The 24,986-nt window shown below is 43.0% G+C and overlaps 1 protein-coding gene and 2 long non-coding RNA genes across 6 annotated transcripts; 2 read left to right on the top strand and 1 right to left on the bottom strand.

Annotated features, from left to right (window-relative positions):
* The first annotated feature begins 80 nt into the window (after positions 1-80).
* On the top strand, positions 81-8,825 carry LOC133207694 (uncharacterized). 3 transcript variants are annotated; one of them, XR_009724125.1, is made up of 4 exons: positions 88-818; positions 2,148-2,385; positions 8,643-8,714; positions 8,765-8,825. It is a non-coding gene; the product is annotated as an uncharacterized LOC133207694 (long non-coding RNA). The 3 variants fall into 3 exon arrangements; XR_009724126.1 differs by lacking the exons at positions 8,643-8,714; positions 8,765-8,825 and adding an exon at positions 5,046-5,499 and having other exon boundaries at positions 91-818; XR_009724124.1 differs by lacking the exons at positions 8,643-8,714; positions 8,765-8,825 and having other exon boundaries at positions 81-818; positions 2,148-3,923.
* On the bottom strand, positions 4,589-24,465 carry NDC1 (NDC1 transmembrane nucleoporin). 2 transcript variants are annotated; one of them, XM_061344784.1, is made up of 18 exons: positions 24,353-24,465; positions 24,159-24,279; positions 22,770-22,871; positions 22,257-22,431; positions 21,650-21,791; positions 20,274-20,382; positions 17,431-17,482; positions 16,657-16,789; positions 13,580-13,672; positions 12,204-12,285; positions 11,207-11,362; positions 9,070-9,324; positions 8,824-8,942; positions 8,546-8,596; positions 7,945-8,008; positions 6,573-6,673; positions 5,506-5,666; positions 4,589-4,670 (listed from the first exon to the last, which is right to left on the bottom strand). In XM_061344784.1, the coding sequence occupies exons 1-18, from the start codon at positions 24,398-24,400 to the stop codon at positions 4,607-4,609; spliced, it is 2,028 nt and encodes a 675-aa protein (XP_061200768.1). In that variant the 5' UTR covers positions 24,401-24,465; the 3' UTR covers positions 4,589-4,606. The 2 variants fall into 2 exon arrangements, with proteins under 2 accessions (XP_061200768.1, XP_061200767.1); XM_061344783.1 differs by having other exon boundaries at positions 9,070-9,342; positions 24,353-24,439.
* Positions 9,321-15,742, top strand: LOC133207697 (uncharacterized). Its single transcript, XR_009724128.1, has 3 exons — positions 9,321-9,955; positions 12,571-12,658; positions 14,957-15,742. It is a non-coding gene; the product is annotated as an uncharacterized LOC133207697 (long non-coding RNA).
* Positions 24,466-24,986: the final 521 nt, after the last annotated feature.

Genomic DNA, 24,986 nt, shown 5'->3' with positions numbered 1-24,986 from the left:
ACCCAGCCTGGCTCTTGATCTGAAACATCTACCATTAAGCCCACAACTGCAGCGTGCTGAGCGAGAGCAGAGAAGGATGCTTATGGATAACCTATATCAATCTTTACCTTACAGAAGGCTCACAGTTCCTTCAAAATTCACTCCAGGCTTCTCAGCACACCTTTACAGACAAGATGCAGTTAAACACAACAGCATGCCCCAGCGCTGTAATCAGGTTTGCAGGTTGTGTGTCAAGAAGGGAAAGGCAAAGCCTGTATTTCTGTGTTTTGGGCAGGGGAGGGAGAGCAGCTCACTATACACTCAGCGCTTGGTTCCTTTGATGACTGCATGAGTACATACAGGTGCTGCTTTAGGCCACAGTTCTCTCTGAAATTCTTCCTCCTTCAGGATCTGACTCTTTTAGGGGGAATCAAAGGAAAAAAGAAAAGAGGGAACTTACATGCCATTGCCACCTATTAGAAGAGTCAGTGTACCAAGGGGGAACTACTCCCCCTTGAATTTGTGTTTTGATCTCATGACAGGCTCCAAAGACACCACCTTCATCTACCTCCTGACTAACTGCTGCAGCCCTAAGTGTTTTGCAAGGGCAGAAAGGTGAGGTCTTCTCCAATTTGTTTTGTGTCTTCTGACATCAGTGTGGTGTAGGTTCTGCTCTCTCTCAGGCTGCTTTCTCAGGCACAAGCGAGCTGCACAGTTTGTTTATACTACAGGCTTGTCCAAAGCGGATATGCCAGATGCAAATCTCTACCATGAGTCTGCAACATTCTGATGCGAGAACATCCGCTTCCAACACGAGAGCCTGGCAAACCACATTCCAGGTATGTCCACAGCACCCACATACATTTAATCCACATAGCAAACATGTTAGCACACCACTGGTGATGGAAAATACTAAGACCAGAGGGGGAGGAAGGTGTGTGGGTAGTGGGGGGGTTCTCAGCTTGCACTATCCATGATGATTCCACCCAGACCTTCATCTTCTTATTGCATCTTTGTAGAAAGGTGGTGATGGGAGTGATGGGAGCTCAGCTGCAATAAGCAGGGAAAGCCCTACAGCTACGAAATACCCATCTGAATGTGCTCCAAAAAGCACTGCCACCGTGCATCCCCTGTGAAAAGGGGTCAGCACTGCACACGGCAAGAAGCACCTCCACAGCTAAGGGTGCTCCTGGGGCCACCTCACGTGGATCCATGTACACCCAACCCACCAAAAGCACCAGGCCCCCCCTCCAGGATCCTGCACATTGCTGGTTCCAGTAGCTGGGAGGGAAGCACACAGGCCACAGACCGCACAACTTGCCTGGGACTGAGCAGGTACCTGGAAACTCATCAGCAAGAGAACAGTACTTCCTCAGCTGCAGCTGGATGCATCTGCAGGGGCACTTGCCTTGCCCTCGGAGCCATACGTGTATCTCAGTAGGTGGGAAGATGGCTGCTGGAGGCCTTAAAACACCAAGCACAGCACACACAGTACAGCCTCTGTTCAAAGCAAGCGACAACAGAATCGAAACCACTTCATTTCAAGGGCACATTCAGGCCCTGAGCTGCCACTGGCAGCAAGACAATTGTCCAAGTGGCAAAGTGCTCCTGTTGAGGGAACAGGTCCTGCCCAGCTCCCTCAAGATCCAGCAGTGCGCAAGAGCTTCAAGGACAAGGGCACTGCATTTGTCCACCCTCAGTCTGAATTTTCAAACCTGTATTGCTTAAGAATCATAGAACAGAATCACAGAATAGTTAGGGTTGGAAGGGACCTTAAGATCATCCAGTTCCAGCAGCTGGAGCTACCTCTGATGACTTATCATAGAATCATAGAATGGTTTGGGGTGGAAAGGACCTTAGTTCCAACCCCCCTGCCATGGGCAGGGACACCTCACACTAAACCGTATCACCCAAGACCTCATCCAACCTGGCCTTGAACACTGCCACGGATGGAGCATTCACAACCTCCCTGGACAACCCATTCCAGTGCCTCACCACCCTAACAGGAAAGAATTTCCTTCTTATATCCAATCTAAACTTCCCCTGTTTAAGTTTTAACCCATTACCCCTTGTCCTATCACTACAGTCCCTAATGAAGAGTCCCTCCCCAGCATCCCTATAGGCCCCCTGAGCTAAAGCCTCTACTTCATTACTCCTTTGTAACACAGAACCAGACCCAGGCTATCAACTGTGTACCTCTTCACAGCGGCAGTGAAAATAATTTCAGACACCCCTAACTCCAGCTAACCTGCAGGGAGAAGTAGATGGTTCTCAAGGTTACCAGAACGCTATCAGATCCACTTGTGCACGTGGTAGGCAATCCAGCAAGAGGATGCAGCTGAGCTTTGAGATGGTTAAATGGATGAGAAATAGTATCAAGGCTTGAGGGATCCAATATAACTGCAGGTACAACAAAGCCAACTGTAAAAGGACTTTATTTTTTCCCCTTTATACTCAGAATGCAATAAAGAACTTGAGGGACTCTTCCCATATCTCAGAGGTTTCACAGACTGATTATTTTTATGTTAAGACAGAAGTATATAAAAGGACTTGAAATACCAGCATGGTTTGCCAGAGGAACATAATTATTCCCAAAGCCAAAACTAGAATAAGATGTTATCCCTGTTTGAGTTGTGTGAGCCAGCTGCTGCGCCTTCAGAGGGCACCCAACATACACTTTGTATTCTTGCACACTTAGATTCACGAGCATGAGATATTGTTAAAGATACCCTTTTAAGTAAAGGCTTAAAAAAAAAAGGTCTACATCTCTTTAAGAATTGGAGCTTTTAAAGAAACCACAGAGCAATCAGCTTTTGAAAGCTCTTCTGTCATACACAGAGAATGCCATGAATCACTCGTACATTAGCAGATGTCATGTGCAAATCTCAGCTGCAACACAAGGAGGACAGACCTCAAGCACTTTGGCATCAAAAAGGCGGCTGCATTTTAAGCCTGCTGCTGACAGCCATAACACTGGTAATTACAAGTCACAGCTTATAGTGGTGGGAGTGTTGCAGAAAATACCAGAGCAATAAAAATACAGTTCTGCACCTGTTTAAATGCATGAGAAATGTATTTGAAACTGTCTGGGTCAGCAGGTACACCTGAGGTATGAGCTAAAGCACGGTTAGCTCCACATGCACACTGCAATACCTGCAAATAAGCAAATTAATTCCATTATAAGCCAGGCAGGCAAGAGGCTTTGATTACAACAGTCGAAGCAGTGGTAGAAATTAAGCCTTTAAAAGACTGTGCTTAAACCTTTAAATATAATGGAAGGCTGTCCCTCACCTTACAGTGCTTGCTGTAAACCATCTCAGAGCAAAGGGAACAAGGCAGTCCTAATGTCCACTATCATATCTAACAGTGTCTGCATCACAAGAAGATATGTCTCTACTGAGGAAAGTAATACACAGGTCTCACTGCAGATTTAGGCTTTTACCTCTTACCCAAACCTTACAGGCCCCTAAAGAATTGTGACTACACAACCACTCACTGTCGGCTGATGTTTCATCACACCAACATAACTGACACTGTTGCCATTTTGGGTCTTCCATCAAAAAAACCCTCCCAAAAAATAGCACTAACAGAACTGGGAGAATGATCCAAATTTTGTTTCCCCTTAGTCACACTAAATTCATCTAGCTTACTGTTCTCTCGAGGACATTAAGTAAGGTACTGCAGCTACATCCACGCTCTTCATACTCCATACATGTTTTCTAGTGTAGCTATCATAATAACTGGAGTCAGTTTAAAAACAGTTGTTTGTTTGCAAGCAATTTGGACAGGTTTACTTCCAGATAAAAAGCTTTAAGAGTGCTTTGAAAAAGACATTTTTCCAGCAGAAGTTAACGTATATTGTTCTGAATTAAACAATCTGATACACTGCAAACACCGTTCCTATCCCCCTTTACAAGAAGCTGTTGATCTGAACTTTCATTCACGGTGACATTATCTGGAGGTTTTACTAAATGCAGTAATGTTTCCTGTATGTTTCAGTGCAGATCAGAACTTAGGTTCCCAGGTCACCTTAAAGATAAAATCCAAGCTGGTAGCTTTTCAAGCCATATTTGTGTCTTAACAATGCCTTTCTACACACGCATTTTACTCTGAAGGAATAGTTCCATCTTCCAGAAGAGTGGCATGTTTTATTCCTGGGCACATCTGTTTCCTACTCTTAAAGAACACACTTCATCTGCACTAAAAGTGTTACCAGCTAAATTTATGGAACACTTAGGCCCACTAAGTATCTCTGTAAATCTCTACTCAGCCCTTCAGCAGAAAAGGGTAGGGAAAGAATACATCATGAAAACCAGTGAAGGATCTGAGAGGCAAAGTAACTTGGATCATCCCAAATGTCACACTCTTATGTAAAATAAGAACTGACACGTTCCCATTTGTAAGAGATATTAAAAAAGAAGGCAAGATGAATTTTAAAAAGTTTTATTATACAAAATACGATTCAAACCTGGGAGAGCTCTTCTACAGTTGGAAGAGTTTTGTCCAGTGACTTGTACTTCCATACATTTTTCCGCAGTGCCAGGATAACAAGGCTCGTTAGTCCCAATTCCTTCTTACCCAGAGTGTTGGGGGAAAAAAACCCAATGTAGCAGCATCAAAATCTTATTTATTCTTTGTATTCCAAGAATTGCTGAAGCCTTTTCTTATGTTCTGTAGACACTTGCACTGCACTAAAACAAACAAATGCAGCACGTAAGATTTTACATTCAATGCAATACACCACACAAATAAAGCCTCGTGCCAAAATTGAGTATTCACTGAAATCAACAGTTACACTGAAGCTATGCTCTGGAAAACCCAGCTGCATGAGAAGCCTACATTCCACGACACAGAGAGTACATTAACCCTTAAAACTGTCAGTTCTCAACAGCTTCCACTACTACTACTATTCTTCAGTCCCAAGAAACCTAGCCTCTTTCCTTACCTTTAAACACACACAAGCAATTGTTCAACTTGCACAAATGATTTAGGTAAGAAAGAATCTCTTCAAATGATCTCTCTGTATATGAGCACTTGCAAACTTGAGTGATGTTTCACCCCTACAGGGATGCAGGGATGTTTGTCCCACATATTCAGAGGCCAAATATGAAAGTCTGCCTGCTACAACAGCAGCTGAGACAGAGCCATCAGATCAGACAACCAAGCTGCAAGGGAATTTGATTATTTGGACTCTGCACAGGATTCTCTCCCTACAGAACAGACAATTGTCACAAGTAGCTTTGCTTTCTTTTCAACAGCTAAGATTTAGTATTTGTGGACTGCTTCTAAAGAGTCCATGAAAAGTCACTAACAAAAACTGCCTAGGAATCTATGAATAATAAGTTTCTAAAGGGAACCTAATACCTACACAAGAATTTAAGGTTCCACAAATAAGAAAAACAAGCAAACCTAAAATACCACGTTAGAATAACGAGCAGAGGGGATTTTTGCCCAAACTTCCCTTTTCACAGGTCACATTAATTAAAACTAAATTCAGTAAGCAAACAACCATGAAAGAGTTCTTACTTCAAGTGCTCCCCAAACACAGCAGTTATCCGGTACAGGGCTGTTTTCAGAGATGCTCTAAGTGCAAACCGTAGAGTTTTATAGGAGGTATCCACCAGACTTCCTGACACCCTGGGGGGCTTGCTAGAAACATGAGGCAGTTTGAAGTGTCTGTCTACAACCTGATTGAGAGACATGTAGATGAACTTGTTTCATCTGTTCAATCATTTCATAATGTAACTAGCAATATGTTTATGCCAAACAAAGCAAAAAGGAAGTACAAGTTCAGAAATTCCACCAAGGCACACAGAAATGGATTGGAGACTGAGCTTGACCTTGCATTTCCTGGCCATCAACATGAGCATTGAACCAAGTTCTGTGAAATACAATTCTCTGCAGCACAAATACAATTCTGTCCTGTATTATTACTTGCTTCTTTCACAAACAAGGTTACTGGCTTTTTCCTTCTTCCCCCTGGTCTTGGAATAGATGACTTACATTGAAGAACATTAATAACCTCTACATTCTTTCCAAGAATCTTGATTAAGGCAGTGTAAAATGATTATGCCAATAGGAAACACGTAGCCTTGGAAACAAATCTGGATTACTTCTTTTAAATACACATTACACACACAACAGTAATTTGAGAGTAACGTCCTAGCATTAGTAGAGACACACCACACAGATCTTATCTCCTGTGATTTGCAATGTCTCCAGGCTGCACCAGGAATTGTGTACAGCAAATTAAAGATTAAATCCTAACTGTGCCTTAAATATAGCATCATCATTGCTGCCCCCCTGAAATAAAGTCTAACAGAGCACGTAGCTCAGTTAAATTTAAGGAATGAAACATTCCATTAAAAGCATGCTTTCTAGTTCTGCATTTTAAAAACCTACCAGGGTTTTTATTCAGCTGATTCGCAACGCACAGAATGGCAACCAGCTGTTTGGTTTAGGTTAAGGGCAGAAGTTACACTGGTAACAACTTGAATGTTACAACTGGTCAGCAAGGTAAAAAAACCCAAAATGAACTCAACTCCTTTTCTCCTAAACTCATTGTGCAATAAGGAAAAGGTAACAGTTTTTACCTCCTGAAGAGTCAGTAAGGTATTCAGGATAGCTGGCAGCGTAGTTTGAACAACTCCAAACTGGTCCTCAGTAAAGGAGGCTGCTACCAAATGAGACAGACCTTTAAAAGGAGAAAGTTTGGTATCATTACTGAATCCTCAGCTTCTGACGCACTGACAAAGATCACAGGTTTGCCTGAAGACTCCATCAGTGTGGTGGATTTCTTCAGGACTGGCTGCAGCCAGACAACAGCTGCCTCAGCTTTGGCTTGCTTCAGGACTAAACCAGTCACTGCCTTAACAGAGGTTGAGGTTGATAAGGAAAGAGGGATTATATATGAAATACATTTTAAGAAGCATTGGCTCCCTGTTTCCACTGCTCTGATCAGAGCTGTACATGACATCAACTATTTCACAATTCTTCTAGCCACAAACAAACAGTTCCAGATCACTTCACTTTTGTTCAGCTTGTATGAGGAAAACTCTCTGTTACATTGAGGGAACCCTTGATTTAGTTTTGAATCCCTTCTCATATTAAAAAAGAATGCCCTTAGTTAGAACACCAATGCTATCTTCTGCTTTTCTCCCAACTTGTATGCATGATTCCCATCTCCTGACTCTCTATATCCTAACTCATCACCTTCAGTCTGACACAGCACAGCGTATCTGCCCATAAAACATGTAACATAGGAAAAAGATCAGCTTTTGAGCAGTCAAATATAACAAGAGAGTCTATCAATACCAGCATTTGCTCTGGACTTGGAAACAAACAACAAAATCCCATAGTGCAACCACATACTGTCACTGTTCTTTTAATTCTCTGCAGAGCATCTTTTCCATTTATTTAAGTTACTGTTACCCAAGCTGGACAAGGCCAGGTTGGACAAAGCCTTGGGTGGCATGGTTTAGTGGGAGGTGTCCCTGCCCATGGCAGGGGGGTTGGAACTGGATGATCTTAAGGCCCTTTCTAACCCTAACTATTCTATGATTCTAAGTGCCTCCCCCTCTCAACTCTCCATGACTGACAGAGAACTCAGAGCTTTTAGTCAGAAAAGCTGTTGTAAAAGACATCATAAAGCTGTTGCTATAAAAGGTATGTAAAAGTGATGTATGGGTTCACATGGGAAAGAAGCAACAAGTTTAGGAATCTCTACCAAACCTTTACAGAACATAAACTAAGATCTCGCACGGGATCTCAAAACTAACAAGTGAATTAGACCTTTATTCCCATCAGTACCTGAAGTGCAGCTGGGTTTTTGTCAAGTAGATTCAAAGATTTTTCTTCCATTACATTTTAAAGCACAGAGCCCCCAAAACCTGGAATCAGACCCTTTTAGTTTTTGTAGTTCCATGAGCCAACAGAGTGGATCCCCTGGGAATGGGCACAGCTTACCTTCCAAAGCCCAGATGTGCATTTGGGCATCAGAGAAGACAGCTTGGATGGAGGCTTCTGGGTGCTGAGAAGAAATCAAAGCATTCTGAATGCATTGAGAAACAGTATCACCAAAATTGCAGGCTTCAATTAAGGTATTACACATTTGATAGGGTCCCATCCCTCCCCTCAGAAAAGACCTGAAAAGCTGACACCTCTCATGGAATTCCCAAAGAAATCTGACCTTTTAAGGAACTAAAATTAGTTTGGGACAGAACTTTCCACAAAGGAAAACCATAAAGAATTTACTTGGTACACTGACCTAATGAAAAACAGTTAGCTGCATTTTAAAGTTAACTAGAAACCATCACACCTTACAATTAGCTGTGTTTTACTATTACGTGATGCCTTATGTAAAAAAAGCAGTTTAAACGAGTATTATTCTTCTCTTTTATGCAGATAAAAGACAATCCTGCTACAGAACTCACACAAAGCAGAAAACCTTAGATTAAAAGGGTTGAGAGCTGTTACTGTATGCAAAATGTACCGCCACAGCAGAACCCATATGCTCACGCATTTTTAGTCCACGCTGCACAGTCACAAACCCTAAGATCATGATTACCTTGCTGAAGAAATACATTATCAGCACTCGTTTTGACAAGAAGGTTTTTATCTGAAAAGAAACAAAAGATTAAAAATATCCTCTGTATTTACCTAAGGTATGTACAATTGGCCCTACCATCTTCGCACAGTATAAAGGGACTCGGGGGGAGAGGGTTTTTCTTATGTAAGTAACTGGAGAAGGAAGTATTCATCCAAAAACCCCTGAAAGCTCTTCCAGAGGAGAGAACACCTAAGCTGCACTGGCTGTAACCTATCTGTACAGCAATTTTACTTTACCTGTTCTTGCTTGTTCTGAAGCCATGTGTAAATAAATCTCGGCTGTACTGTCTCATGGCCAGCTTTTGCAGCTGAGAGATCTGGGAAGGATTCATGGTGGGAACCATTCATGTGCAGATCTAGAGAAGAAATACAGTATCTTCAGCAAAACTGGTTGCTGTCACTTTAATCCTCAAGATACAGATCTCTATTGACACAGCTACTACACTCCTGGCTACAGGGATAGAGCTGTCAAAAAGCATCTACCTGTAACTGACGTCCACAGCTTGGGGCCCCTCCTTATAACATAAGGACTTTGGGATGATCCATGCCAAGGAGACTTTACATCCAGAATTCCCATCTTGCCATTTAAAGCAGGTGAGCTGAAAGGTGAACCAACATCAGACCCCGGCGATGCCTTTAAAGACATTAGGGGTGACTTAACCATCGAAGACATGGAAGCTCTGGGAATGATATTCGATCTCGGTGACTGGAAAGACATGGCTTCTGTCGCAACAGCTCCTGACAACAAAGAACACACTGCATGAAGACAAACAGGCTGGTGCAGGTGAAATAAGAGATGGGTTTGCTATTGCTTACTATTTCAACAACTTCTCTATCATCAGAGCCTTTATTAAAGAACACTGTTATCATTGTGGTCTTGCAAACAAGTACACATCAGCATGAGTACAAAGTGTTTTAGAAGTTGATCAGTTTAAGAACAGCAGGTAATGAAAAGGATTCTTATGGATCTATTTATTTTTCTACTTTTGTTAGCCATCATTACTACACCCTGATATATATCTATATATATCCTGAATAAAAGCATACTGTATTTATAAAGTGTGCTTTTAGGATTAAGAATGGCAATCCTTTCTGATTCTGCTCGGTTTGTAAGAGAAGTCAGATCATCTCAAAATCCAAGGAACAGCAGCACTAGGAGAAATTCACCTCTGACATGCCAACAGTCCCCTGCTGTTCCCAGGGCACCAGTATCCTAGGCACTAACTGCTAAGGGATTCAATTAGTGGCACCCCTCGTGCCAACACTGCTCTGCTGCCAGGAATGATGCCCACGTCTGGCATGTAAAGCACCTGGAACGCTTGCAGGCTCCAAGAATCAGGCTGGCTTTTCTTATACTACAGTGATATTAGTGAGTCACACAAACATATGCTTGTCTGTGGGAGTGCTCATCTGCTGGAGGGTAGGAAGGCTCCACAGGGGGATCTGGACAGGCTGGATCCATGGGCAAGGGCCAATTGCATGAGGTTCAACAAGGCTCAGTGCTCGGTCCTGCACTTGGGCCACTATCACACCATGCATTGCTACAGGCTGGGGAAAGCACAGCAAGCTTTTGCTGCTTGGCAGAAAAGTGAGCCCAGGTGGCCAAGGCCAATGGCATTAGAAACGGTGTGGCCAGGAGGGCTAGGCAGTGATTGTCCCCCTGTACTCAGCACTGATGAGGCTGCACTCCAAACCCCGTGTTCGGTTCTGGGCCCCTCACTACAAGAGAGACATTGAGGTGCTGGAGGGGGGCCAGAGAAGGGCAATGGAGCTGGTGAAGGGCCTGGAGCACAAGTGTGATGGGGAACGGCTGAGGGGAATGGGGCTGTTTAACCTGAAGATAAGGAGGCTCAGGGGAGTCCTTAGTGCTCTCTGCAACTACCTGAAAGGAAGATGAAGCAAGGGGTGGGTCTGTCTCTTCTCCCAGTTAAGAAGCGATAGGACAAGAGGGAATGGCCTCAAGCTGTGCCAGGGGAGGTTTAGACTGGAGATTAGGAACAATTTCTTCCCTGGAAGGGTTGTCAAGCATTGAGCAGGCTGCCCAGGGAAGTGGAGTCAACATCCCTGGAGGTATTTAAAAGACGTGCAGATGTGGCACTTTATGGCACGGTTTAGTGGTGGACTTGGCAGTGCTGGATTAACAGTTGGACTTGATTATCTTAAAGGGTTTTTTTTTCACCTAATCAATTCTATGATTCTATATTCAAAGTCATTACAACAACAAAATAAAGACTGATTTGACCATCTAAACTAATCGTAAGAGCAGCTATGCAAATTACAGAGCATCTCTTGGCAAGACTTAACTTCTCCCTGTACTAGATTACCAAATCAGGAATAATTACACTTTCTGAATTCATGCAAGTGTGGAAAAAACAGTGTACTGAACATAACACCATGCCAAGTAACCAGAGTAAAGATGATCTTTCCAAGTTTTCCAGTTATTTTAGATTACCTTGACAAGAATACCTTAAATTCAATGGGGAAGAGACTCTGATTGCATTTATTTGCAGAAAACCCCATGCCTCATTTTCCCCATACAACTTAATTGAGACTAATGTGCCTATGTAATCCGTTGTTGCCTTCCTGCTTTATGAACTGTTACGAGTGTTTCCTCACATACCTGGAGTCTGTGGAGGTATTTTCAGCTCTCCTGCTGGCAGCTTTGCTCTCCCATTTGCTGCTGCAGCTTCCTGCTGTGCCATCAGCCTCTGGGTCAGATCACTCAGAAGATTCAAACACTCTCTTGATATCGCAGCCCAGTTGTGCGGGTGCCCACCTAGCAGCATGCACACAAAAGGAAACGCAGCAGGAATATTTAACCCACACGTTCACCCTCGTAGCTGTTCTGACAGTGCCTGTGTGATCTCAGTATAAGCTTCGAACTTATAGTACCAGTCCATTTCTAAGAACACACAGGGCATTTTCACTGTGATAGCTTATTTATACTGAGGGGAAGATGAAAACATGGAAAGATTCTATCCTTCTGCCAAGGGATAACTCCAAAAAGACTTTAGTGAAACTTGCTAAGCAAGCAGAAAACAGGCAGTTCTGCCCATCGGATTTAAAATCACTAACCAACTAAAATGAACCAAGTAGTATCAATGATGATGGTAAACAGTTCTGAAATAGTACAAACACTAGAATTCCTGATAAAGTGGAACAAAAAGTTCCTGAAGGCTTCCAAGCAGTTTTCATTGACCTTCTCTTTGTATATCTTTATATATAGCAAGAGGCTGACGTACTAACTAAAATTACAACCATTGTTTGCTTTCACAGCTCCAGTGGTGACTCACTATTCGTGCTTGATTTTACCTCGTATCTCAATGCTATGCGTTCATATGCATCTGTTAGATTATTCAGTTTGGACTATGGGACTGGTGGTGTCAATACCCTAAGACCTGTGCTTCCTCACGGCTGTCATTTAGATCAAACAACAAGCAGCAGCGTTTGTCAAGTTTCGGAGATGAAACAATATTAAGCATCCTTTTGGAAAAGGCACCATAGGGATGAGGTCTCCTGGCTTATGTGGCATGCCTCGCAGTGTTAATGACTTGCAAAAGCATTTGACTAACACTACTACAAGAAAGAAAATGAATCACCAGTAGTTTTGCAATTACCTGGCTGACTAAGGCTAAAGACTTCTTGTCGTCGAATAGGGGAATACTGGGAAAGTAACATCAAGTCTTGTAAGGCTAAAAACTACAAAGAAAGGAAAATGTTTTAGTGCATGCGAAGTCCAATGCATTTCCTTAAAAACAACCCCCAAAGGTAGGTATCCATACAACAGCAATCCCTAACAAAGAGAGAGTTCACACAGAATAAAATCAGCCACATAACAGAAAAAGAAAGGAGGTGAATGACCACACACATCCCCCCCAGAACCACTCTGCATGAAGCTGCTGAGTTAGCCAGAGCTTCAGATAACTTTACTGATACGCTGTTTCTCTGGAGTTAAAGATCTAACACTACTTTTTACCTTAACAGCTAGCTACTCAGATAGAAAGAACCTAAGACACAAAGGGTCTAAGGAAAGAACTGATCTTTCAATCTAGAGCACACTATGCAGTATGCTGTACAGTACCAGACCTAACACTGCTTTTTCAGGTGATGAAGTAATTAACGTGGCAAACTAAAAATAACCACATAACTCACACTATGTAAAACCCAATTATAAACTAGACACCAGTAACTGCTGAGATTATAAATTAGACTTCCTCTCCCTTCAACTGTGCTACGCTTGACTCTTCCCCACCCATCCTTTGATAATGCAGCAAAGCTTAAAAAAAGGATTCAAATGGATTGCAGCCTCATCCATCTCCAGTATTAGAGATCTGTAAAATCAGTAAATGCGGATTTTGAATGTGCAGAAAAATATCTTCATCCTTATTTACATAATACTTTTTGAAGTCTCCGATTTCTAAGTATTAGACTCTGTGAATCCCATCAATGATTACCATAGTCAGACCAAATTTACTCTTCCTTACCCACAGATTTTAAGTAGCTTTTCAGTATTTTCGTTTTAAAGAAATAAACCCAAGTTGCAGCATAAACATGGAAATATCTTTCGAATGTCATGAGAGAACACCCATGTAAGAGCTCAAATGGAAGTAGCAGGGGCAAAGCGTTGAGAGTATACAAAGGTGTGACAGAACACCTGCTTATCCAACAAGCTGAAAGAGTTTCAAAAAGCCTGAATATCACTAACCTGTTAGTTTTACATCAGTACACACTAATACAGTTCTGTTCCAGACACATCTTGCCTGTATTACATTAGCCTGTCCTTGACTTAGAGTAACAGTGTGGTGAACACCAGCAGATGTCACTACTAAACCGATTTTCACCATTAAGCATCACTTCCTCCTGTTCTGAGGCAGCTTTGTAAAGAACTAGCTCCCCAGTTAAATTAACTGGTAGCTGGAAGATCTGATTGCACGCTTTGAGAAACAACCTCTCAGCACACACCTCGTTGGGAAGCTGGTGGGAATTCAGTTACCTTTATAAAGAGGGGAGGATTGCTGTTTAGGATTTTAGGCAGGCACTGGTCTGTCTCCTCAGCAAAAGTTGGCTGGACAGGAAAATGATGTGTCTAAATAGAAACATCAGAAGTTGTGTTATACAGAGCAAAACAGAAGAAAGCCTTATGACAAACCATACCCAAGCTGTTACATGTCAGATGATGAACTACAAAAGCACATAAAAGCTTCAACTGACTGTAAACTAGCCTGAAATTTCTAAGATAAAAAACAAAAGGACTTTACTCCTTATGTTTAAAATCGAGAAACCTTAGGAAAGAAAAACAGAAAACCCAGCTATCTTCAAATGCCTTTCATGTACACAAATAATTTAGAGTTAGGGCATCATATCAATATGAAATTCCTCTAACTGGGTTAGAGCTTGTTAGAGCAGGGGTTACTGAGCCTGGAGAAGAAAGGGCCCTGGGGAGGCCTTTAAGCAGCATCCAGTGCTTAAAGGGTCCTACAGAAATCTGGAGAGGAGCATTTGACAAGGGCCTGTAGGGACAGGCCAAGGGGAATGGCTTGAACCTGACAGAGGGGAGACTGAGCTGAGCTCTTAGGCAGAAGCTCTTCCCTGTGAGGGTGCTGAGGCGCTGGCACAGGGTGCCCAGAGAAGCTGTGGCTGCCCCATCCCTGGCAGTGCTCAAGGCCAGGTTGGACACAGGGGCTTGGAGCAAGCTGCTCCAGTGGAAGGGGTCCCTGCCTGTGGCAGGGGTTGGAGCTGGATGAGCTTTAAGGTCCCTTCCAACCCAAACCATTCTAAGGTTTCCCAGGAAAAAAACAGTGAAACCATATTCAGGAACAAAACTGAAATCAAAGCAGCACTGTCTGTCTTTAACAGTGTAACCACTCTGGTGAAGTGTTAAGGGTTCTTTTACCAAATAATAAAAGAAATTAATTTTTTGCACTCTTTCACTGATAAACTAAGGAATTCTTATTTTTATTCTGTGTTCTAATGGAATTTCTGTCCTATAGCGACAACATTTACAATGTAAATAGCAGTGCTTACATTGTATCAAACATTCCATCAAACACTGCATCTATTTGATGCTATTTAACATGGATCAATTTGGGCACAGTCTAGGGGTCGGTTTTGTGTTACTGCACTCATTACACATAGCCTAGCTTTATTCTCTTCTGTTTCCAGGCTGTGAAATTGAAATTTAAGGTAGCAATTGCTTTCAAAGTGTTAATAAAGTGACTTCATGGGGACTAAGCATGTATTTACAATCAGATTAGGAGCTTTTTTAGCTCATTAAAAAAAATCATGTGGACACAGCAATCTTTTGTTCAACAGTCAAAAGGGCAAGACCTATTTTATACCTTCACAGCTGGATGTTTCTTTTGTCTTTCAGTTTCATAAGCAAGACAATAATTAACAGACATTGACACGCAGTGTTCACTGGTGCTTCAACTACTGCCCTTTGAAACAAGATGTTCACACCTCAGAGCTGGTTTTGGAGCCGTCTACTGATGGTGACACATCATTACACCAGTTATGCTCGACCCGTTGCTAATCTTTGCTCCATTGCAGTCACAACAACCAGACCTTTTGAATTAAAGCTAACATTTCAACAAGCACTGTGTGCCATTTCATTCCATAAGAGTGCTTTGCACCAATATCTAGATCTAGCTTTTACACTTCATTTTCCTACTAATCTGTAGTCTAGGAATGTTTAAAAATGAAAATCAAGTTAGGTGAACTTTTTTTTTCCCCTCTGTATTCTTATAAAGAAATATCTGAATTTGTCAAAAAAGATCAAATCCCCTCCAGTTCTTCGTTGGCAAGATTTATTTCCCACCCCCCCCTTCAATCACAGTCACACATTTATTCCAATACAATTCATTATATATTTAAATGGTCTTATTTTAGCCATATGAATTTGTAACTTTATGACTGAATGAAAAAGCACAAGTGTCTTAATTCCCAGGATTGCTCGAAGACTATTTCAATACCACAGCCTGAATTAGATTAACACATCTCTGCTTTGGAGAACTGTGCTTTGATGGTTTGCTTAAATTTGAGATTTCCTGAGTTTAGCTCCCGGAAAACAGATATAATTTTGTTCTCTTTCCTATTGTAAAACTGGATTCAGAGCTATGGAGTTTCTGGATATAATCTTCCCATGTAACCTGCATCTGTGTCATAGAATCACAGAATCATAGAATAGTTAGGGTTGGAAAGGACCTGAAGATCATCCAGTTCCAACCCCCCTGCCATGGGCAGAGACACCTCACACTAAACCATATCACCCAAGGCCTCGTCCAACCTGGCCTTGAACGCTGCCAGGGATGGAGCATTCACAACCTCCCTGGGCAACCCATTCCAGTGCCTCACCACCCTAACAGGAAAGAATTTCCTCCTTATATCCAATCTAAACTTCCCCTCTTTAAGTTTTAACCCATTACCCCTTGTCCTACCACTACAGTCCCTAATGAAGAGTCCCTCCCCAGCATCCCTATAGGCCCCCTATCAGATACTGGAAGGCTGCTATGAGGTCTCCACGCAGCCTTCTCTTCTCCAGGCTGAACAGCCCCAACTTTCTCAGCCTATCTTCATATGGGAGGTGCTCCAGTCCCCTGATCATTCAAAACATCACTGCGTGGATACACATGCAGAAACCAAGCTAGTGAGCTCTGCCCAACACATACGGGCCTGGCACTGGCTCATTTAGCACACCAAAAGAGGACAGAGAACGTGGTGCAGACTCCATGAAGCACAAAGAGGTTTTTTGCTTGGGTAGCCCCAACAGCATCTGCACTGATTTAGCAGCAAACATGAACAGGAAAAGGGGAACATGGAAACAGATGTAGAGGAGTAAGAAAAGGAAGTGGCAACAACAAAGCATTCATTTTGTAAGAAGCACAGGCTTGTCTTGCTATAAGGAGAGAAAGGGAAAGCCCAGATCTCTCTCAACTGTTCAGCTATCAGCTATTATCTGTAGTACATGCTTTGAAAATTCAGAATTCATAATAATAATAAAAACCCTTTTGAAAAGAAAGCATTATCTGAGAAACACCGATGCTACACCTTTAGCAGTCACTAAGTACTAACCTCTGTAGCGTAGATTTTGAAGAGTAACCATGCAATGTACCAGGTAATCAGTAGAAACACGCCACATAACCAGGTATGGTAAACCAAGGAGATATCCAATAAGCCAGTCAGAGTGTCAAGAGGATGCAATTTACTGCAGAAATAAACCAGCAAGGAGGTAAGTTATTTCTATTAGGGAAGATGTCTATATTAAGCTGTTACAGTAGCAACAACTGCAAGAATGGAAGTTGCATTACTTTTTCGGCAACAACAGTTTCTTAAAGATGTTTGAGATACTGAAAAACAACTGGTAACTGTGATGACATGAAGAAAATATTATGAAATTAAAAATACTATGAATTAAAGAAAACTCAGGTCCTAAGACTCTAGCTTCCCTATTTCAAAACAAGCAACACATATATGCAATTTGGACAAATAAGCCTTTCCAATACTTTAGAGACCTAGATATGCAGGAGAGAGCATTTCTTAATGCCAGGTTGAATGGGGCTTGTGCAACATGGTCTAGGGTGAGGCGTTCCTGCCCATGGCAAGGGGGTGGAACTGGATGATCTTAAGGTCCTTTCCAATCCAAACCATTCTATGATTCTATGGGTTCTACAAGGGGCTGTTGGTTCCTTTTGGATTCATTTCAGAAGTACCTAATGCTGCCCATGTTCTCTGTGGGGAGAGAAGGAAGAGTCCTACTACACATAGAGGCAGTTGCTGAGCTGGACTTCTTCAAAGGGGCTGTGAGCAATATTCTCTCCCATGTTTTCAGCACAACGTACTACCTACCTGTCTATCTGAAGATCCATCGTGGTACTTATCCATATCTTTGGGATGTAACCTAGGGGATCAAAGAGAAGTGCTGAAACAAATAAGACACTGCAAAACACACAAAAGGCCACAGAGAAGACAAAAGCATGCATGGATACAGACAAGAAACTGGTCTTGTAACACTTGCGTAACAGGAAACAATCTGCCTTTGGGATTTTTTTGGTTAGGGTGTTTCCTAAGAAATAGAAATAAGAGAATGAAAAAAAGGCCTTAGGCCAGCAACTACACACTGAGAGCTGCAGACGTTATCTTTCATTGCTGGCTTCTCAGCACTGAGTTCACAGTATCACAGTATGTTAGAGATTGGAAGGGACCTCAAAAGATCATCTAGTCCAATCCCCCTGCCGGAGCAGGAACACCTAGATAAGGTTACACAGGAACGTGTCCAGGCGGGTTTTGAATGTCTCCAGAGAAGGAGATTCCACAACCTCCCTGGGCAGCCTGTTCCAGTGTTCTGTCACCTCACTGAGAAGAAGTTTCTTTCAAGTTTAAGTGGAACCTCTTGTGTTCCAGTTTGTACCCATTGCCCCTTGTCCTATCATTGTTTGCCACTGAGAAGAGCCTGGCTCCATCCTCGTGACACTCCCCCTTTATATATTTATATACACTAATAAGGTCACCCCTCAATCTCCTCCAAACTATAGAGACCCAGCTCCCTCAGTCTCTCCTCATAAGGGAGATGCTCCACTCCCTTAATCATCTTAGTTGCCCTGCGCTGGACTCTCTCCAGCAGGTCCCTGTCCTTCTTGAACTGAGGGGTCCAGAAATGGGCACAATATTCCAGATGCGGTCTCACCAGGGCAGAGTAGAGGGGAAGGAGGACCTCTCTCGACCTACTAACCACCCCCCTTCTAATACACCCCAGGATGCCATTGGCCTTCTTGGCCACAAGGGCACAGTGTCGGCTCATGGTCACCCTGTCGTCCACCAGGACCCCCAGGTCCCTCTCCCCTACACTGCTCTCTAACAGGTCGTTCCCCAGCCTATACTGGAACCTGGGGTTGTTCCTGCCCAGATGCAGGACTCTACACTTTCCCTTGTTATATTTCATCAAGTTATTCCCAGCCCAGCTCTCCAGCCTGTCCAGGTCCCTCTGGATGGCAGCACAGCCTTCTGGCGTGTCGGCCACCCCTCCCAGCTTAGTGTCATCTGCAAACTTGCTGATAGTACACTCAATTCCCTCATCTAAATCGTTGATGAATATATTAAATAATACTGGTCCCAGTACTGACCCTTGAGGCACTCCACTAGATACAGGCCTCCAACTAGACTCCGCCCCATAGACTACAACTCTCTGGCTTCTCTCCTTCAGCCAGTTCACAGTCCACCTCACTACCTGATCATCCAGACCACACTTCCTCAATTGAGCTGCGAGGATGCTGTGGGAGACTGTGTCAAACGCTTTGCTGAAGTCGAGGTAGACCACATCCACCGCTCTGCCATCATCCATCCACCGTGTTATTTCCTCATAAAAGGCTACGAGATTGGTCAAGCACGACTTCCCCTTGGTGAAGCCATGTTGACTGCCCCTCATAACCCTCTTATCCTTGATATGCCTTAAGATGGCACCAAGGATAAGGTGTTCCATCACTTTCCCAGGGATGGAGGTGAGGCTAACCGGTCTATAGTTACCCCGGCCCTCACCAACAGAAGGAGGTTAATAGCAATTTAATGTTAATTCTCACTACAGCTCAGGCAGCAGCGAAGTGCTTTTAAAGACTTAATGGAAACTGATATACAATCACCATACTCCTAATTTATCCCCTAGCGTAAATAAAGTGGAAATAATTCTAGTATATTTTGACATCATTTAGGAGGATAATTAAAGCCATAAAAAAATCCTGATTTTTAGGAAAACTGTGCAATCCTCTTCACCAAACTTCATTGTCCTATGGGAGGCAGCCTTTGTCTCCCCAGCTTCCTCTAAATGATAAAAAGGCACTTGAGAATAAAGCCAAACTGCTAATTTTTACTTTTAAAAGAGTGAAATACAGTAACATCACAAGTAGTGAAGTCATGCCCACTGCTGGTAGGTCAGGTTCAGCTCTGTGACGCTACATTTCCAATACCAGGCCATGGAAGGAACAGTCCAAAGCATGGAGATGTTTATCTATGTTAAAATATTATTTGGGAATATTTATAGCAAAAATAGAATATAAATCACAGGCCAAACCTTGGGGGTTTTGAATTGCACTATGTTTTCAGAGTTATAATCTTGTTGTGACACACCAGGACTGGTATATAAACAGCAGCCCAAGCGTCAGGTTTTAAAATGCACACTTGTCAACCACCAGCTGATTACTATTTGGTAGCTTCTCTTACATGAAAGTTATTTCACAGCTGCCTGCACCAAGATGTCCTGCTCAGAAGAGATCACCAGAGATGACAGCTTATCTTTTGGTACAGTGACAGACTTCACCTTATAGAACTACTGTTCCCCACCCTCTTCTCTTTAGAATAAGATCATCTTATTACAATGTGATCAGCTAGACAATAAATCCTTATAGAATTTATTGTTAATATCTTTGAATATATTGTTAATAACTTTCAAGAAGAGACAATTTTCACATGCTAAACAAGCTTAGGTGAGACTGCAAGAATTGACATCAGACAAACGCTGCTGTACAAACCCCATTACTTACCTACTGTTTTAGAGAGATGTGAGAACTCCATTTGCTTAAACAAGTCAATGTGCCTTCAGCAAGTTAGCTAGAAGGCTGAAACAACAGTATAACAGGCCTGATGGATTAAATATAAAAGCATTCAAAACAGAGAACTAAGAGAATCCCAGGAACACTTACCAAAAAAGTAGTATGTGGCACAGAAGTTTCTAACAAAATAGAGTGATTCCGCACAACTGTGTCTAATGAGGAGAGGCAAAGATCTTCTGAAACGCAAGTACTTGTATTGCTAAAAGACAAACACCAAATAATTTAGTATTCTGCATTCCTGACAAATCAATGAAATGAGTAAAAAGAAACCACAAGGTACTTGAAAACCTGAAGCCTAGATGAATTTAACTCAACTTTTAACTTAAAAGATTAGTTTAATGGAATTCCAAGAGTTACACCTATTTCTTCTCCCAGTCTCTGCCATTTGATCATTGCCACTACTTCTCAGCCCTTTTCCTACCTGTTGCAGTATGAAAATGAATGACAGGGTAAACTGACTCTAAACACAGGTGAACAAACTAGAAGGATGCTGTCTAACAGAGATTAAACATACCTTGTCAGTAATCCTCTAGGCACTAAAACCACTGACCCCATACAAATAATTCTATGTCTTCCCAAATGACTAAAGCAACCCATCTGACACTACATGGAAATGAAACCAAAGAGATTTAATTTTCTTTTACTTTGTTAAATTACATTTTTAAAAAGTATGTATTTCAATGATAGAATTTTTTAAAACACTATAGTTACAGCATTGCCAAAATGGAGCTTGCTTTGCTCATAACCTGAATGGTCATGACGTGAATGCTTCCCACTAATACAACCAACCCTGTTTAAAGATACCCTCTTCCAAAATGGTTGGACTTTGGGAATCGTGCAAAGCTATTGGCTGCTGTAAGGCTACAGCAACAGAATTATCTTTAGGATGATGTTTCAGAAGCTGCTCCTCACCATTCTGCATCAGTACAGATTTCTGTAGAACTGCTATCGCCTCCTCCAAAAGGATTCATAGAACTGCAGTTTCCATAGTGCTACAGGCATGAACGAGCTCTGGATGTTGAGCTTTAAGCAAGATTTAATGTGTTATTTAGACTTAAGTGAGCTGCTACACAGTTACAACTGACAGAATCACTTATGGTATTTTACTTGCAAGATTTTCAGCTTTTAGGTGAATTGGGGTCAATTCCAGGAGTTGATCACTCAGTTTGTGTATACTGTCTCTTTCCTGTAGCTCACCTTCTGCAGTGGACTACTTCAACCAGCTTTTAACATGCATCAGAGGGATGCAAACATTATGTGCTCAGCCCTTCAGATTTATGTGTTCATTTGAAAAGTTGAGCAAGATGAACACTATCAGCATTTAAAGCTGAGTGCACTCTTTACCTACTAGTGAAAGCAGGCCAACAGACAGCTGCTACTGCCATACCCAAAACATAAATAATCAAGGCTTTTTTGATCACTCTTTTACATAGCCATCTTTCTGCAAAGGCACTTAAATATCTTACCTGTATGATTGGAAATGGCAAATAATTCATGTTGTTAATAAGATACAAAAGGCTGTAACTGTATCCCATGAAAGCTCCAGAAAGTAGAAAAAAGAGGTGATACTCATTTAGGCACATCTGAGGAGGAGCAGCATCATCTAGGCTAAAAGAGAAAACTTAGTTCTAATTCTGAGGTTACAAAACAAACACACACAAGTCATTCTAACCTTAGGAAATTCTAATCAGAAATGATCTGATTTTACTTTCCTGATTAGTATATAAGATGATATCTCAGTAAGTTTTTCCTAAAGCAGGAATTTCCCCACCTAATTTATGCATGCTAATATTTCCTATATTCATAAAGTCCAGAGTTAAGTTCAAGCAACTTGTCATCATTCAACTTTCCATTAAGAATCCTGTCAATTAAGCTTTTCTAGCCCAGTTATTTCTCTGCATATTGTAACATTTACATAGGAGGGTATTTTCTATCCTTTATATAAAGGATATCGACATATAATTGCTTATTTTTTATAGTACTCTGATTCTAGGGTTTTGTACGGAAGAAGCCAGCAGTAAATACATTTTACAACAGAAGTTCTTGATATAATTTTTTAACACAAATTATTACCTTTCTGAAGGCATGCAGGGCACAGCAAGAAACTGGAACTTCCCTTTTGTCATCACTGCAGCACACCAAGCAACCAACATTCCCATGACAGCATGAACAACAGAATGGATAACTTGCTGAGGGTGAACAATTTTTCCTATCAGTGCTATTCGAGAGCATGGTATTGATGGCACAACTGTGGATACAAGCCAAAAGTGAATTTTCAATTGTTACTAGTAAAACCCTTCACTAGAAGACAAGAAAAACACTATTATCACCAAAGAACTTTCTACAGTTGGAATCAGTCTAAATGATACAGAAAACAATAAAGCAGCTCAGCTAAGAGAGTCTCAGCCATGAGGTAAGCAGGAATCTGGGATGATTTACTTAAAAATAAGCTTTGTATATTGTCTGTATTAATTTTAAAGGAAATTTACCAATGTTAAGTACATCAAACATAAATATAAATCTCTTCAAATGGTTATCCTATTTCGCTTGGGTATCACAGAGAGCTCAGCAATTTACATAACCCACCTGCATAAAACTCGGCGTTGAAGATGCTTACTACTAGAATCACCACAGACATAAGGAGGATACAAAAGATGATGTAGGAAGAATATAAATCATTGAAAGAATCTGGAATACAAAACCAGAAAGTCATTACTGTGTGCAAGATTGCAGTAACACAACAGTGACACAAGGACCAACAGAAAAGAACACTTGTGCAGTTAGCAATAGTCCACCAAAGGCATAAAGGGGAGTAATGTTTAATAGACTATAATCTCCTAACAGCTGTCCAGCTGCAAAACATTCCTGCATAAAAGCATATTGAAATTTCACATAAACTATTTTATACCCTCATAACTTTTTTTTTTTATAATTGAGCACTCAATTTTGTTTTAAAAATCTTTTAAAGTTACTTAAACTATAGTTCAATTAACACAGCCTCCTTTCCCTTAATAAAACCTGCAACCATACAGTGACACTTGAAAGGTAAGAAGTTCCTTCCATAGTAAAACCTTATTATTTCTTTTGGGCTTTTGGTATTTCTAAAGGAGAACAGAAATGAAGTCTCTCTGAGCAGTTAAATGATCGCAGATACCAAGTTCCCATCTAAAGAAGCTGAGGAAAGAGATTCTCCCCCTCTACTCTGCGCTCCTAAGAGACCCCCTCCTGCAGTCCTGTGTCCAGCTCTGGGGCAACAACAGAGGGATGGGGAGCTGTTGGAGCGAGTCCAGAAGAGGCTACAGAAATGCTGCAAGGGCTGGAGCAGCTCTGCTCTGGAGCCAGGCTGAGAGAGCTGGGCTGGGTCAGCCTGGAGAAGAGAAGGCTCCTGAAGGGGAGAACTTAGAGCAGCTCCAGTGCCTAAAGGGGCCGCAGGAAACCTGGAGGGGCTTTTTAACAAGGGCTGGAGCGACAGAAGGGGGAATGGCTTTAAACTGATTTGAGATTAGGGAGAAGGGACTGAGATTAGCTATTAAATTAGATATTACTAGTGAGAAGCTCTTCCCTGCAAAGGTGCTGAGGCCCTGGCACAGGGTGCCCAGAGAAGCTGTGGCTGCCCCATCCCTGGCAGTGTTCAAGGCCAGGTTGGACACAGGGGCTTGGAGCAAGCTGCTCTAGTGGAAGGTGTCCCTGCCTGTGGCAGGGGTTGGAACTGGATGAGCTTTAAGGTCCCTTCCAACCCGTTCTATGGCTCTGTGATATCCCCATTTTCCGTGTGCACACCCTCACCATACAGAGCGGCTACTTCAGGAATTCCATTTGTGATTGAGAAAGTTACACTTCAAACGCTGAAGATCAATCAGAAACTCACAAAGCGGGCACGTTACACACACCACAGGCACTTCCCGTTATCTGAGCCCGAGCCCAACACCACAGACGGGAAAGACCCACGAGCACAACGGGGAGCAGAGCACCTACTCGAGATCCAGCGCACCGGGTGGAACGGGTCGAGACCGCTGAGCATGACGAAGGCCGCGGTGCATACGGGCAGCAGCAGCACGGACCAGGCGACGGCAGCCGCCACCCTCCAGCCCAGCACCTGCGGGAAGGACAGCGTGAGGGGCGGCGGGGACCGGGGTCGGCAGCCCCGCAGCCTCAGACCCCGCACTCACCTGCCGGAGCAGCGCTCGCTGCCGGCCCGCTCCCGCCCCGGCCTCCATGGCCGCGACCCGGCCGGCCGCGCCGTGGCCGTTCAAAGTCTCCGCCGTTCAACGGCCACCCCCGCCGGCGCACGCCACTTCCGCTGCACGCCGGGAGGACTAGCAGGGAGCAGCCAATGGGAGGCGCGCAGATCCGCTTTCCCCGCCCCCTGGAGGAAGTGACAGCTCGGCTGGCCTATAAGGATACAGGTCCCAGTGGGTGGGGCGGGGCCGCGCATGGAAGTCTGAGGGAGGCTCGGTCATAGACGGGCACCGACACAGCCCCGCCCGACGCGAGAGGAACGGGGCTGCCCCGGGGCCTTGCACAACAGTTTGGCCTATGGGGTCCCGTAGGCACTGCTGCGCTGGCCTGAGGGCAGGGAGTCGGGTTGGGCCCGGGAAAGCAGCAGGGACACGGAGGGAACCGCCTTATAGGTGCAGCAGAGCCTCGGTGGTGGCACTGGGGGAGCCTCCCTTCCACCTCCACACCTCTTTCCAAACCCTCCCCACAGCTTCAGGGGAGAGTGTTGGGTATTTCATTCACAAGAAAAGACCCAAGCCACCTTCAGACACTTTATTCAGAGGTGTGGGGAGCATAGGCAGGATT

This window comes from Neopsephotus bourkii, unplaced genomic scaffold, assembly GCF_033783945.1.
Source record: "Neopsephotus bourkii isolate Nb327-2 ecotype Australia unplaced genomic scaffold, CSIRO-AGI_Nbou_v1 NB_234, whole genome shotgun sequence".
Classification (NCBI taxonomy): Eukaryota; Metazoa; Chordata; class Aves; order Psittaciformes; family Psittacidae; genus Neopsephotus; species Neopsephotus bourkii.
Note: the sequence above shows the minus strand (reverse complement) of the source record. Positions and strands in the feature narration are given on the sequence as shown.